This window comes from Cyphellophora attinorum, assembly GCF_001299255.1.
Source record: "Cyphellophora attinorum strain CBS 131958 chromosome Unknown Contig27, whole genome shotgun sequence".
NCBI lineage: Eukaryota > Fungi > Ascomycota > Eurotiomycetes > Chaetothyriales > Cyphellophoraceae > Cyphellophora > Cyphellophora attinorum.
Genome location: NW_017253255.1, coordinates 249,692 through 264,163, shown reverse-complemented (window position 1 = coordinate 264,163; position 14,472 = coordinate 249,692). Strand labels below are relative to the sequence as shown.

Below are 14,472 nucleotides of genomic sequence, written 5' to 3'. Positions count from 1 at the left end.
TAATATATTACTTAGGGAGGACCCGGTTTTAGCGAAGGCGTTCCGGCATTGCAATATTAGCCACGGGTGATGGCATGCATACTTCCAGTTTCGGCAATAGAAAGACTGCGTATCTCGCTCTTAATATGGCCTCTACTGATTTATTCGGTATGCTCGCCTGCTCGGTTCCTGATCTCCTAATTTGACTACACGTCCTTGTTTCCGCAATGAACAGGCCTCTGTGCTGCAGAGCAGATATAGTCAGCTGCTTCGCATGCCAGTTCATGCCGCGCATCCATCCTCAACACGAATTATCCCCTACCAGATGACTACAGCTTCGCCGCTGCACCACTCTCCACCTCCTTCACCAACTCCAATATCTCCCTAACAGACTCCTCCGCCCGCTCCTGATTAACCCAATGCCCCGCCCCCTTCACCAACTTCGTTCCCCGATACCACCCCCTCCCCACGCTCCTCCCCTCAACCATACTCTCCACTGCCCCGGGCTCCTGGTACGTCCCCCAATCCTTATCCCCCGCCACAAACACCGTCGGCACGTTGACCTTTCCCCCATTACTCCACACCGCCACATCCCCCGCGATCTCCGGACTAGTCTGCAACCCATACCAATTCAACCCTCCCCTGAACGTCGTACGGCTATACTCCTCAACATAAACCGCCAATTCCTCATCCGGTAACCACCGATCCGCCAACCGCTTCACCTCCCCCGGATCCAAAGCCTTCATATCCCTTGCCACGTTCCCGCGCATATCCGCGTCGGCATCCATGATATAGTACCGCGGCATCACACTCAACGCCTCCCCCGTCCAGGCTTCCAGCGGATGGGGGTTGTTGACCGGCCAATCGGCGGATTTGAGGTGGAAATACCCCCGAAGAAACTCGTGCAGGGGTGCGCCTGTTGGGTAGGTCATTTCGGTGTTGGCGGGTGGGGTGCAGTAGTACCATTTGTAGTGTTTTCGTGGAGAGGGGAGGGAGAGGAGGGAGGTTTGGATGTCGAGTTTCTTTGGTGGTGGGGGTTTGTGGTGGGAGGTGGGGGGGCGGGGGGAGGTGCTGAAGGGGGATCGGTGGGGGTGCCTTTTGATGGGTGGGACATGAGGCACAGGGATTTGAAGAGGTCTGGGCGGGCCAGGGCGCAGAGGTAGGCGGTCATGGCGCCGAAGTCGTGGCCTACGACGGCGGAGACGGAGGTGTATCCCAGCGCGGAGACGAGGGCGACGGTGTCTTTGATCAGGTTGAGTGGGCGGAAGGAGTCCTTGGAGAGTGGGCTGGGGCTGTAGGTGCGGCCGTAGCCACGTTGGTCGAAGGCAACGGCGTGGTAGCCGGCAGCGGAGAGGAGTGGGAGGACATTGCGCCAGGAGAAGGCTAGTTCGGGGAAGCCGTGGATGCAGAGGATGAGTTTGGTGGATGGCGTCGGGTTTGCTGGGAGGGCTTCGATGATGTGGAAGATCAGGCTGTTGGGTGTGCAGTCGACGAAGCGTGAGGTCAGGCCGGAGGGAAGGGGGAGAGGAGGAATACTTTGAGGATTGATGGCGGAGGAGGTCGAGTCTTGGTGGGTGTATGCCATGGTAGTGGTTTGCTGAGGTCTCCTGTGCTATTGCCTCAGGGCTCTGTGGTACAGTGTGGTTGTACTTCGATGAAGACAGGTCTCACGTGGCGGTCTGCTCGGGACTCGTTGAAGTTTGGCTGCTGCTACTGTCCACGATTTAAGTACTTTATACCAAGACCCGCGAATTCCATTACCCGAGGAGGGAGCAGCGAAGTCGGCGAACCTCCGTGGCTATTCACATAGTCGTCAAGCCAGCATGGACAGATCGCGCGTATAGAGAAGTAGATTTGAAAGCACAACACTCACTGTCATATGTGCTCGGTTGCTAGTCAGAGCACAGAGACGTGTGTATACTGCCTCCCATAATGGTGGAGGTCAGCCCTAACGTTATGTTGCCGAGGTGTGGTTAGACAATAACGGGAGTGGCTGCACCAGACGTCGGCAAGTCGGAACGAAACACAGACTTGCAAAGCATCATATCAGACTGGGCCGGCTGCTCGACCTTTCTGGGCATGAGTTTGACTTGTAGACTCCTTTGAGTGGTGATCTGGAGGTATCATGCATACCCCATTGCTCCGACACTGGTTCAGCTGGACAGGGTAGCAGATCGCAAAAGCATCATTGCGTCGGACTTATTCGTCCTCCCGTCCATCATTGACGTGCTTAGAGACGCGTGTGGATGATCGATGCTCTGCTTTCAGCCCATGGAGGGGGAGCTCACGAGTGAAACTTGAGGTACAGTGTAAGCAGAGCATGGCAGATCTGCTTACCTCACAGAAAGGCGTCCATATCACATTCATTCCATTGTATGGAGCACATGGAAATGTTGGAAGTGCAGAAGAAATGACGTTGGGGTTGCTCAAGTGGCTTGTGCGTGGGGTGCTCTCCAGCTGGCATGGTGCCTTTTATTGGTGCGCCCGAAGATTGCAAAGAAGTTGTGGCGAGTGCGTTTGGGCTTTCAAGCCTGGAAGGTCGCGGATCGAGCATCATCGCATGCCGCATCGTGTCAGACAGTGCATCGCAGCAACAGCAGCTGGCTAGCTAACTTCACCTTGATCCCGGGCATCCCATACTTCGAAACTGCAGATCAACTCGTCTCATTTTTGACGACGCCGACACCGCATTTCCTTGCTTCACTTGCTTGATTGTCTTTTCCTTCGTCGACTTCTGCCCTTCTTTTCAAGACTCCCACTCCTTCCATGCTTCGCTTCCGCCCGGAAGACATGGGTTGAGTCCGTCATAGGGAAATCATTAAACGACCTCAAATTCTCCGCGCAACCCGGCATCTAATAGCAACTTCAGCACCTCGCCGGCGCGCCTCGACGGCTGATTCTGCACCGTCGCCATCATGCCGTCACTGTTCCATAAGCGGTCGCGGTCGCTGTCGACAGCGGTAAGTCTCTGCGCCCTCCTGCTAGAATATGGTGCTGACTTTGGGCTCTCAGCGACCGCAGACACCTGTCAGCAACTCTGCTCATCTGGCCGCCTCCCAGGCCTTCCTCGCGAACCGTGTATCGCAAGGCAACCTCTCAGCATCAGCCGCCGCCGCCGCGCTCCGAGCAATGTCGCCGCCCCCAACAGACGTCGCCGATGTTCAGACTAAGCGTATGCAAAGGAGGTCATCTAGTGTGGACTATGCCAACAATGGCGGCCATAGAGGCCGTGCTCGGGGCCCCGGTCTCGAAAGGAAATCGAGCTCTGGATCGATGACCGAGAGAACCTTCCGAACTCCTTCGCCGGGCGGTCGACCAGGATCATCAAGTGGTCCTGATGCGGCGCCTCCAGTGCCACAGCTGCCCAAGGATATCCCGCCTGTTCCGAGGCTTAAGGAACGTCATTCGAGACGTGCCATGAGCGAAGATACACGCACCACTGCGAAGGCACAGGCGGGACAGACACCTGTGCAGCCATCGCCAGCCCTTGCTGCAGCTACGCTTAGTGCACGTAGCAACGGAGGACAACAGTCATCGGCAGAGCTTGGAGAACGAATACAGCGGACAGACAGCAGGAATTCCGTCAACTTCTCACGGCCTCTTTCTCCGCCTCCACAGTCGCCCTTGGCCAGTTCGCCTACACAGCAGAAGCCGACGCGGAACGGCATCTCCCTAGTAGACGCTAGAAATGTCGAATACAATGTTAACGCCGCGGCACAACAACCGGTAAAGAAGAAAAAGAAGAAGGCAGCTCCGGGTGCTTCAGTAGGAAGTCATCTGAGTGCTGGAAGTATGGCGAGCAGACCGGTTGTGACGCCACTGGAGCCTGGTTCAGAACCCGCGCCACAACAGCAACAAACAGAGCCGGTCAGGAAAAAGAAGAAGAAGGTCGCACCAAGCGGAGAGAGCTCTCACTTCCCTCGGACGAGGCTGGTTCAGATCAGCCGGAGCTCACAGCGGAACAACAGCGACGTGCCCAAAGGGCTTCCGGCATGCTCATGAAGCAACCTTCTATCGTCAGGGAAGATTGGGAGGGCGAACAGGAAGAAAATAATACTGTCACGGAAGCTCAGCAAAGGGAGGCGCAGGGTCTGAGCCCGGTCGCCAGCCCGTCAAATGCGGTACAGAGCAAGAAACTGACCGCCGCCAACATGTCAAGGAAAATCGAAGACCCTACGTCTGTCTCACCTCCACCGAAACCCGAGCCCGAGGCCTACCATGCCGTTACCCAACCCAGCTCAGAGTCCGGGGATAATCATCTTGGCGTTGATCAGTCTCCATGGCGCGTCAGAATTCGACCAGTCCTCCAGAGCGACGAGGTTTTCGGATACCCTGGCGTCGGATCTTGCCACCGGTAGAAAACACGAACCACTGCCCCGCTCGGTCTCGCCTGTCAAATCCGCGCTCAAGCATCATTCGCCGTCTCCAATTGGGAGACTAGCTCGTGGTACCAGTCCCAGCGAAGCCTCCGACTCGGCATTGTCCGCAGACGGGTCGATCAGCCGAAGGAAGTCCGCCAGGGTCAGCTTTCAGGCCGAGCCCGTTATAGTCGGGACAGGTGCTGAAGCTGCTGAACCCGAGAGCCCTGCTGTGGCAAGTCCTCAGAACAAGGACGCAAAGAAGGGGGGCTTTTTCTCCTCGCTTGGCAGAAGCAGGCCTCCGCTGACAACAATCCCATCAGAGGAGGACCTGGACGACCACATGAAGCCTCGACCGCAGCTGCCTATGTTTGGCAGTGTTCGCGACAAAAACCGGCGGGTTGTTTCGTCGGATTCGACTGCCAGTACCAGTTCCACCCCCGAGACGCAACTGAGTTCAAATGCTACTCAAATTTCTTCAACTACGTCCGAGTCGTCGAGTCCGAGCATCCCAACTCAAGAGCAGGGTGCTTCAAGTGATCACGCGGTCGGAGCCATCTTCGCGCAGCACTCTGCTCAGAAATCGCAAGTCGAAGCCGCCCCTGCTCACGATCCTCACCTTCCATTGCCACCAGTCGTCACGTCCCGAGAAGGAGGCTACATCTCTGATAGCGAGAGTGCGTACAGCGATGACGACATGACACCGACACCTGCCCAGGAGTGGAAGGGTTTACAGCAAACTCCAGCTGCGCCGATCGAGACTCCGAAGACTGCGCATGAGGCAAGTGTGCTCAAGGATGTGGAAGCTGAACGGAACGTACAGAATACTCTACCAGAGAAAGTACCAGCGCTGGAGATCCAGCCACCGACACCTGGACATGACGAAGACCAGCCCAGCGACCAGTGGCTTGTGGCAGTTCCCGGTGGGTGGGCCGAGGGCTCTGAAAGCGACGCTTTCAAGCAGGCCGCGGCTACTGCAGGGGCAAAGAGGACGTTCGGGCCATCAGCTGCAGAGCTTGCTAAGCAAAAGGCAGTCGAGCTACCAACAACTGAGGATGATGTTTCTGACAACGACAGTATCTACAGCGATGCGGCTAGGAGCCTGAAGGAGACGGATTCGGATCTATCGATGCTATCGTTGGTAGCCCGACTGTGCCATCGCCAACATTGTCTCCTCCTCTCAGCCCTATTACGTCTAAGCCGGAGCAACGTCCAGCAGAAGCTGCTCGTACGACATCGTGGGATGAGACTCACGAACATTGGAGGGGTATCGCACAACAAAGCCGTCAAGTACAGACTACACCACCACAAAATGCCACAAGACAGCTCCAGGAAGTCACAGCTTCACCGACACCGGCGGGACCATCCAAGACCAAAGCGGCTGCAATCTCGACGGTGCCAGCGCCAGCGCCAGCGCCAGCAACCACTGCACCGGCCGCGAAGCCCAAGGCCAAGAAGAAGAAAAATTTAGCGCAGAGTGGTGCGGCTCTTGCAGCAATTCCTGCCTCGCAACGGCCACAGGCGGCTGACCCCAAGCCTCAGGTTACGATGAAGACATCCATGCGGCAAGGTGGACATGGTGACGCACATCATCCTGCTGGTGCCATGCGTACTTCCATGCGGCAACAAGGAGAATTGCCGCATGCGAAAAGCCTGCAGGCCTCGAAATGGGCGCACGAGGTACCGCGACCAAAGTCGGCTCAAGCAGTGGTGCCGCCGCCAGCCTCGCAGAGAGCTGCACTGCAGAAGAAGCACATCCCGCCGGCTGCAAGCGCCCCTGCACCAAGAGCTGCTCCTAGAGCTGCCCCCGTGGTGAATGGGAACGATAGCGACTCCGACAGCTCTTTCAAGAGAGCCCGCAAGAATCGGCGATCAGCAGGTGGCGGCTACAATATGCGCAGCAGCATGCGTGGAGCGGCTCCCGCCGCTTCAGTGCCGACACAGCCAGCTGGTCGCGGTGCCGTGAGGTCGTTGTCACCGCCTGTCCGTCGACCCTTCTCTCCTGCTCCGGGACAGCAGATGCGCACTTCCATGCGTGGTTCGATGGATGCATCAGCTCCGACCTTGCGACAGCCACCTCAGCAGAAGAGATCATCCTCACTGTTTGGCAGAAGGAAGAAGAGCCCAGAGAGATCGGCCCCGCTGCCGCTGACAGCAAAGCTACGAAGCAGGCTTGACGACTCGGACGATGAAGATGCGCCGAGACCGACAACTTTCAGATCTCGATTCGCAGATTCGAGTGATGACGAAGACGACGCTCCTGCGCTTCGTCCTGTACGTGGCATTCCGAAACGACGAGACGATGGCGACTCGACAGACTTGGAAGACAGTTCTGATGAAGACAAAAAGAAGAAGCGCCAGCTACAGCCTGCTCTAGCGATCAACACTGCTGCAGCGCAACAGGCTGGCACAGCCAGTGACGTTCCACTGTCACCCAACACGATGAAGAAGAAAGGCCTGTTCAGTCGCTTCCGAAGTAAGAACAAGAACGACAGTCCCAGGCCTCAACAAAATGGTCCATTCAGAGGAGCAGCGGCCGACTCGCCGACGCCAGCCAAGAAGGCTGTCGACGACGATGGAGACACACCCTTCGATGACAACATGGGTTTTGGCTCAAGCGCTGAAAGAGACGCTATGATCCGAGCGACCATGGCTAAGCTCGAAGCTGCCAAAGGACTGGAAGCTCCGGCACAAGCCGAGAACACAGCGCCAGCAACACCGCCCGCACAGACCGGACAATTGACCCCAACAAAACGGCCTCAATCTCCTCCAGCTGGTGGCAAGCTGCAACGGCGTCGGCCAGAGCGCATTATGAGCGACTCGTGGCCGCTGCCTGAGTCACCCGCATCTACGAACGAGGCTCGTCCTGCCACTGCTGGAGGCGTACCAGGTAAGGTCCAACTTAATGGCAAATCTACCATGCGTCCTCAGGCTGAGAGGCGACCGACGTCGGAGACTTTCACCACGGACGGCGGAAGTAGTGGGAGCCTGGGGGGTTTAGTTCGAAGGGAAAGAAGAAAAGATTCCCCATGCTGCGGAAAGCATTTGGGCTCAAGGACTAGGAGTTCTTGACCTTGATCTTTGGCGTGAGGGAACAGGACGTTGTTCGTGATGTGCTGCGGAAAGAGCGCACTGTTCAGCAGCAGCACGAGTTCCGCAAGCAGGGACTACAGGATGGTATTATGGGGAGAGCGATCTGTTTCTGAGATACCAAGTGTTGACTTCGAGAAAGCTTTGGGAAGGACAGAGGCGGTACACACGTATATATACCCGCCCGACTACTATATATAATAATCATAATCTTCTAGCCTCGCAAATGTTCTTACGACATGATCTTCTTTCTCGCTGATGTCTACACCTCGTGCGCCTCCGTGCAAATTCAAACAGTAATCGTCTCCTTCCCGAGTCAGTGAAGTGACTGTCTCGGCCTACTTCGGGCCTTCACTCCTTCGGCGAGGTCTAAGTAGTCGCGACACCCTCGACGTCTCCGTCTTCTCTGTACGGACGGGTTCGATGGACAGGCCATTGCCACGCCTTAGTAGCATCTACTGTTACCGTTGGGGCGAGCTTCTTCGACGATCCTTGTCTCGTGTAGTCGGAATCGAATTTCGACTCTACATGGTGGCGACTAGCGATGAGCCAGCTCAATGATCCGACTTCAGTCATCACCACGTTCAGTGTTCTTCAGAGTTCTGGTCAACCGGTCTTCTCAATCGGTCTTGTTAGCAGCAAAGTGTGAGTCATCCGGTCATGCGAATACCATTCACCAAGCGAAATCGTTCTCAAGTGATGTCAGTCTACGATGAACCGACGATCCAGCACGCAGGCAATGCAATGGTCTGCTGCTGAATAAGACTTCAGTCCGCATCGTAGTCAGCTTCTCCTCGGAAATGTACTGAGTAATGATATTCAGCTATCGGATTTCCTAAAAGAGCAATGCCCCTCTGAAAGCACAGTCACCAGTGTTGGCATGCTTCGGACGTGGAAGTCTTCTGAACAGGTCACAGGGGATGAAGGCAGATGTCCTACAGAGGCGTCCTTACCAGTCCAGTTGAGACTCGCCCTGTCCGATTATTTTGAGGACATATACTCCGGAGAATGGGTTGTGGAGAGACCGGCTATTGTGGTCTGAGCCATTTTCTGTAGAGCCAGAACATCATACGGCTTCTGAGGCCAGGTGGACTCGTGCTCCGCCGGGAGGCTGTCCAGGGCTGTTGCTGCGGGAGCATTAGCCGAAGGTGTTTCATGGCTAATAAAGCAAACGGGTATGCTAAGAGGAGTGGTAACGGAGACGTCGGTGGGCAGCGGCAAAAAAAAAGTGAAGGGAAAGAGCTGCCCCGCCATGACATGGCACTGATTGACCCTGCAGGTGCTTTCTTTCAAACAAAGCAAGTTCCATTGCGATTCTCAACAGTCTGCGATTTCGTAGTTTCTCACAACCTCACTGCCTTCGTATTTTCATACCTGAACACATAACAAATCGCAACCATGACGTCGTCACTCGATCAGCTCAAGGCCACTGGCACCGTATGCTTCCACTGACTCCGCTGCTCGCCAGAAGTGTGAACTGACATGTGGACAGACCGTTGTCTGTGACTCCGGTGACTTCAACAGTGAGCTATACTAGCCCGTTCATCTGCTCATGTGCTGACACGCAGCAGCAATCGAGAAGTACAAGCCTCAAGATGCGACCACAAACCCCTCATTGATCCTCGCCGCCTCGAAAAAGCCTGAGTATGCCAAGCTCATCGACGAGGCCGTTCAGTACGGAAAGAGCCATGTGAGTTGTTCGAATAGAGCGGCCGAACAACAGATACTAATGCTATGGATAGGGCGGTGACATCGATACCCAGGTCGACGCCACCCTCGACCGACTCTTAGTCGAATTCGGCAGACAGATCCTGCAAATTGTTCCTGGCAAGGTCTCAACAGAAGTTGATGCGCGCTTCTCATTTGATACTCAAGCTTCACTGGACAAGGCGCGGCACATCATCGATGTGAGCATGTTCCCATCTGAGCCAAAGTGTTCCACGCTGATTGTTGGCAGCTCTACAAGGAGGTTGGCATTGACAAGTCGCGTGTTCTCATCAAGCTCGCCTCTACATGGGAAGGTATCAAGGCGGCCGAGGTCCTGCAGAAGGAGGGCATCAACTGCAACCTGACTCTCATGTTCTCCCTCGTCCAGGCCATTGCAGCCGCCGAAGCCGGCGCCTTCCTCATCTCACCCTTTGTTGGCCGTATCCTTGACTGGTACAAGGCCGCCATGAAGAAGGACTTCCCTGCAACCGAGGACCCTGGTGTCAAGAGCGTTGGCGCGATCTACAACTACTACAAGAAGTACGGCTACAAGACCATCGTCATGGGTGCCTCCTTCCGCAACATTGGCGAGATCACCGAGCTGGCCGGCTGCGACTACCTTACCATCTCGCCCAACTTGCTCGAGGACCTCTACAACTCGACCGACAAGGTGCCCCAGAAGCTCGACGCGTCCCAGGCTTCGAGCCTCGATATCCAGAAGAAATCGTACATCAACGACGAGGCTCTCTTCCGCTTTGACTTCAACGAGGAGCAGATGGCGGTCGAGAAGCTCCGTGAGGGTATCTCCAAGTTTGCGGCCGATGCTATTACTCTCAAGGGTATTTTGAAGGAGAAGATTGAGAAGGCTTAGTTGGCTGATATATACCGTTTGGGTCCGATGACTATCTCCATGGACTACATGGTGGGCAACTGAGATCGTTGTCAGCTGTCCGCGTGTGTGCTCACCGTTCTCTAGCTCCAACAGAGAGCGCAATAAATTTCATACTTTCAAAGCTGCAGGTTGATCACGACGGGAGGCATTCCCGATGATATCTTTTCGTGACCCGCCTCGATCCGTGCGGGGCATTTCCGGACTCGGAATCGGAACCCCTCGAGCCCCTCATTCGCGCTTGCCCACCACACAATCGAGACGTGCAATGACAACATAGAACAGCACCGAGGGTCTACTTAGAACTGCGATTCCAATCCCGTCTGACTTTTGCTCTTGCTACAACGCACGTCTGACACTATTCGACCTTCCCATCACACGAACCTCAATACTTCTAGACCCATACAACCGCCAACATGGTCAAAGCTGGTATGCTCCGCCCCTCCCTCTCCCCGTCCTCGCCCTCCTCGATCCTCCGCCATCCTCTCGAATACATAGCTGACAAACTCGAACAGTCGCAGTCCTCCGCGGCGACTCCAAAGTCACCGGCCAAGTGACCTTTGAGCAGTCCTCTGAATCGGGTCCCACCACCATCACCTACGACCTACAGGGCCATGATCCCAACGCGGAGCGCGGGTTCCATATCCACCAGTTTGGGGACAATACCAATGGGTGTACTAGTGCTGGACCGCATTGTATGTTCACTTTCTCCTGTACTGGGTTCCTGTGGGACTCGGGATCTGCTGGCAGGTAGACGATCGCATGGCGCCGGAAACGCTCGGCGATGTCCAGTCACGCCTCGCTGGAACAGGGAGCCACTCTCAACTTCTATGAGCAGAGGGCCCTCCCACGGGTCCAGCTTTTCCCCACCGTCCCTGAACCATGAATCGCTCCAGAACTCCCCAAACTAACAATTCTGTCAGTCAACCCCTTCGGCAAACCCCACGGCTCCCCCTCCGACAGCGAGCGCCACGTCGGCGACCTCGGCAACATCAAGACCGACGGCCAGGGCAACGCCAAGGGCACCATTACCGACGAGCATGTCAAGTTGATTGGCGAGCATAGCGTTTTGGGCGTACGTTTATTTCCCCTTTCCTCCACTATCACCTCTCCCTTCTTGTCCCCTGTAGCGACAAACGTCACTCCTTCCCATTCACCAGAGGTCTTGTATCGGGAGTGCTTGATAAGGCTACAGCATATGCTGACTTCGAGTAAAGCGCACAGTCGTAACTCACGCCGGCACCGACGATCTCGGCAAGGGCGGCAACGACGAGTCCAAGAAGACGGGCAATGCGGGTCCGCGTCCTGCTTGTGGCGTTATCGGCATCGCCAACTAAAACCCCAACTCCTCTGAGCTGCCACAGTTGCGGTGGAATATCCATGGGTACTCATCTAAATCAGCCGGAATACATACATACTGTATAGATGAACATGTCTGATGGTCGATCACATGGCAGACTACTCTAGGAATGCACATATGGGCCTGAGCGATCACTGCACCTAGCACAGAAAACAAACATATATACATCGCAGTGTCCTTAAAAAAATTGCTTGCTCAACTTAACCGATGTTTTCACTTCCACTTGAGCTATATGAGGTTCATGGATAATGATCTACATAATCGTAATTCGTCTAGAACACGCACTCATCCCGCAGCCCACCCTTTCCCTGCGCCGTTCGCTCCTCCCCGTCCCTTAAGCCAATCCACAGCCCTTTCGCGCTTGAGAAGCCGCTTCCGCTTGCTGCTCCGGTAGTACCTGCACCGATCCCTGCTCCACCTTTCGTTCCATGCTCCCCCTGACCAGGGTCACCGTCAACACCCTTCGTCCAGCCCGGTAGTAGCGTTTTCTTACACTCAGGCCAGCGCTCAAAATCAAACAGCGTCCACGCCTCCGTGAATGTCCATGGCCCAGTAACGCCTTCGCCTTTGGGCTCTTCAGTCACAGGCTGGACGTTGAAGGCGGTGATGTGGGATGTCGTTGCGGCGGCGGAGTCGATCGGTTGGATTACTGGGTCGGAGAGGGTACGGCGGAGGGGCGCTGCGGCTTGATGATTTTGTTGCTGTCTGGGTGGTGCTGGGCGGAGAAGGGCTGCAGTGGGTGGAAACTCGGCATCAGGGAGGAGAGATGGGAATGGTTCCGTGTGCTGAATGGCTGTGATGGGTTCTGTGAAGGCATCGTTTTCGGAGAGCACGCGGCGGAATGATCTTTTAGAGCCGATGGACGAGACTTCCGAAGGTGGAAAAGTTGACTCTGTGTTACTTGCGGGGGCGGGGACACTAGGTCGTGGTGGAGGTGGCATTTTCTGCTGACTTGTCCGTTTCGCTGGGGACGAGGCCGTGTCATCTTGATCGACGTCTGATGCCCACAGCCCTCCTGGAATGCTGGACACCCCAAGCATTGGTTTTCCAGTCGCGTGTGTCGGTGGCTGGTTCAGGTCTGGCTCTGGACTGAGAGGTATGGGATAGTCGCTACTTTCGCCGCGTTGGACCGGCTTTGAGACCTGCAGCGACTGCACCTCAAGGACATCGTCGTCTTCCAAATGCTGGTCGGGAGATGGAGGCGACGGATCGGGTTGTGACATGAAAAGCGGGCTGGAATCGATGGCAATCGGCTCATCTGTTGGCCCTTCAGGGACACGCTCGGTCGTTGGATTTGGCTCCGCGGGAGCAGACCGCTGCGGGTCACTTTCTGCAACGGCAGGGCTGTCGTATACATCGGGCAGGACTCTGTCCATTGCACGATCCGGCGGCCTCGTGCTCCGTGCAGATGTGTCTTTGTTGGTGGTCATGGTTGCCACAGGGCTCCCGGGTTTGGTTCTGGTGGATGGTCCTTCTGACGCTGAGTCGGCGGGCAGGAGTGCTCGATACATCAGCTTTCTTCGTGGCTTCTCTCGTGACAGCTGTAGTTGTGAGGTACCTGGCGTGGGCATCCGTGGTGTGACTTTGGAGGGCTGTGCCGGTTCAGCGGGCAACCTTTTGTCGGGCACAGGCTGCTCCACAGGCTTCTGTACGATCTCTGTACTCTTTGCGATGATTCGAGCTGCAGGCTGATGTGTGGCACGAGAGACGGCAGGCTTCTTCGATTTGGGTACAGCTGGACGGGATTGCTTGAGATGCGTGCCGTCCCCAATAGCATCGTCGACCAGCTCATTGACCAAGTCCTCCGCGACGGCTTTCCGTTGGACAGCATTTCGCTGCTTGTGACACGAAGGTGATTGCCTCGCCATAATCGTCCGGGCGGGCTGGTCTCTGTCACTGTCGTCGTCGTCGGAGGACAGCTTATGAACCTCCTCAACACGACCGACAACGGCTTGCGTAGACCCAGGAGCCCATGACGTCCGGATCTGCCTCGGAGGGCTTCGCTGAGGTGCTCTCACAGACCTCGCCTTATTCTGAACAGGCGCTGGAGTATTCTCCTTCTCATCCACAATCTTCAATCTTTTGGCCGGTGGCTGATCTGGGTGCGAATCAGTCTCGATCTGTCGTTGCTCGAACGGCGTCTGTGAGGGTAGTCGGGCACGTCCGATGGGACCTTGACTCGCACCGAGGACATCTCGCAGTGATCTCGGCCGGCCCTGGGTAGCAGCGGCGACTCGTGGTAATCGAGGTGCAGTGGCTGCCCTCCTGTCTGGGCTGTTTCTCTGAAGCAGCACCTGATTAAGGTCTGTCTGAGTCTTGCCAGCAGGTTCAGCAACGTCGACGATGACGCTGCGATCGAAAGTCAGCCGCACGCCTTCCTCAACCTCGTCATCGTCTCTGTAATGGTGATTGGTGACGACGCGTCGCGTATCGTCATAGAGCACAATGACCTTGTTAAAGGTGTGATACGAGATGAAGCCATCGTGAAATTTCGGTTGCTTCTTGTAGCCCTCACGCGTGTATGTGCAGCGAAATTCGAGGACTGGGGCGGTGGCTTGTGTGCCGGGGGCTGAAGCATTAGTAGTGGACAATCGCGAGTGGAATGAGGCACCGCTGCTGATGACTGCGGCGGCCATGAGGAGATGTAAGACGCGTCTCGGGTGACATGATCAGTCAGGCCTGCAAAAAATATACAGACCTGTCTACGTAGTCGATCCGAACATTAAATTGTCAAGTGACGATGAAGAGCAACACCAGAGACACGTGGAGGCGGATGATCTGCTTGTAGTGCAGTGGTTCCCCGTGCTGATCGGCAAAAATGCGGTGGAAGCAGGAGCAGAAGCACCGCCAGAAGCAGGGCAACTGCAAAAGTTTGAGACACTGAAACACATGACAACGCGCGTCGTGGCTGCGGAAAGATGAGAGCCAAACTATTTTAATTTACTGGCTACTGGGCATGCGCATTGAACCTGGTCATTGAGCCTCAAAGTTGCTAACCTCGAGTTCTTGTGTTATTCCAAGCGTCTTCAGCGATCCTTCTCTGCTGTCAACAACATCCCGCCGCCCTTGATCCCTCCCTCACTGGCAGT

General features: G+C 55.8%; 4 protein-coding genes across 4 annotated transcripts; 2 read left to right on the top strand and 2 right to left on the bottom strand.

Moving 5' to 3' along the window:
- Positions 1-308: 308 nt before the first annotated feature.
- AB675_6059 (Bifunctional epoxide hydrolase 2) lies at positions 309-1,564 on the bottom strand (the record flags this gene model as incomplete). Its single annotated transcript, XM_018146322.1, has 2 exons — positions 309-1,050; positions 1,101-1,564. 2 exons carry the CDS (start codon positions 1,562-1,564, stop codon positions 309-311), a joined length of 1,206 nt encoding a protein of 401 aa, XP_017996969.1.
- Positions 1,565-8,825: 7,261 nt separating this feature from the next.
- Positions 8,826-10,005, top strand: AB675_6057 (Transaldolase; the record flags this gene model as incomplete). The annotated part of the gene is made up of 5 exons (XM_018146321.1): positions 8,826-8,864; positions 8,920-8,950; positions 8,999-9,117; positions 9,170-9,334; positions 9,385-10,005. The coding sequence occupies 5 exons, from the start codon at positions 8,826-8,828 to the stop codon at positions 10,003-10,005; spliced, it is 975 nt and encodes a 324-aa protein (XP_017996956.1).
- A 434-nt stretch (positions 10,006-10,439) lies between these two features.
- AB675_6056 (Superoxide dismutase [Cu-Zn]) lies at positions 10,440-11,360 on the top strand (the record flags this gene model as incomplete). Its single annotated transcript, XM_018146320.1, has 4 exons — positions 10,440-10,452; positions 10,539-10,718; positions 10,947-11,098; positions 11,241-11,360. The coding sequence occupies 4 exons, from the start codon at positions 10,440-10,442 to the stop codon at positions 11,358-11,360; spliced, it is 465 nt and encodes a 154-aa protein (XP_017996871.1).
- A 295-nt stretch (positions 11,361-11,655) lies between these two features.
- On the bottom strand, positions 11,656-14,019 carry AB675_6055 (uncharacterized protein; the record flags this gene model as incomplete). Its single annotated transcript, XM_018146319.1, has 1 exon — positions 11,656-14,019. One exon carries the CDS (start codon positions 14,017-14,019, stop codon positions 11,656-11,658), a length of 2,364 nt encoding a protein of 787 aa, XP_017996885.1.
- Positions 14,020-14,472: the final 453 nt, after the last annotated feature.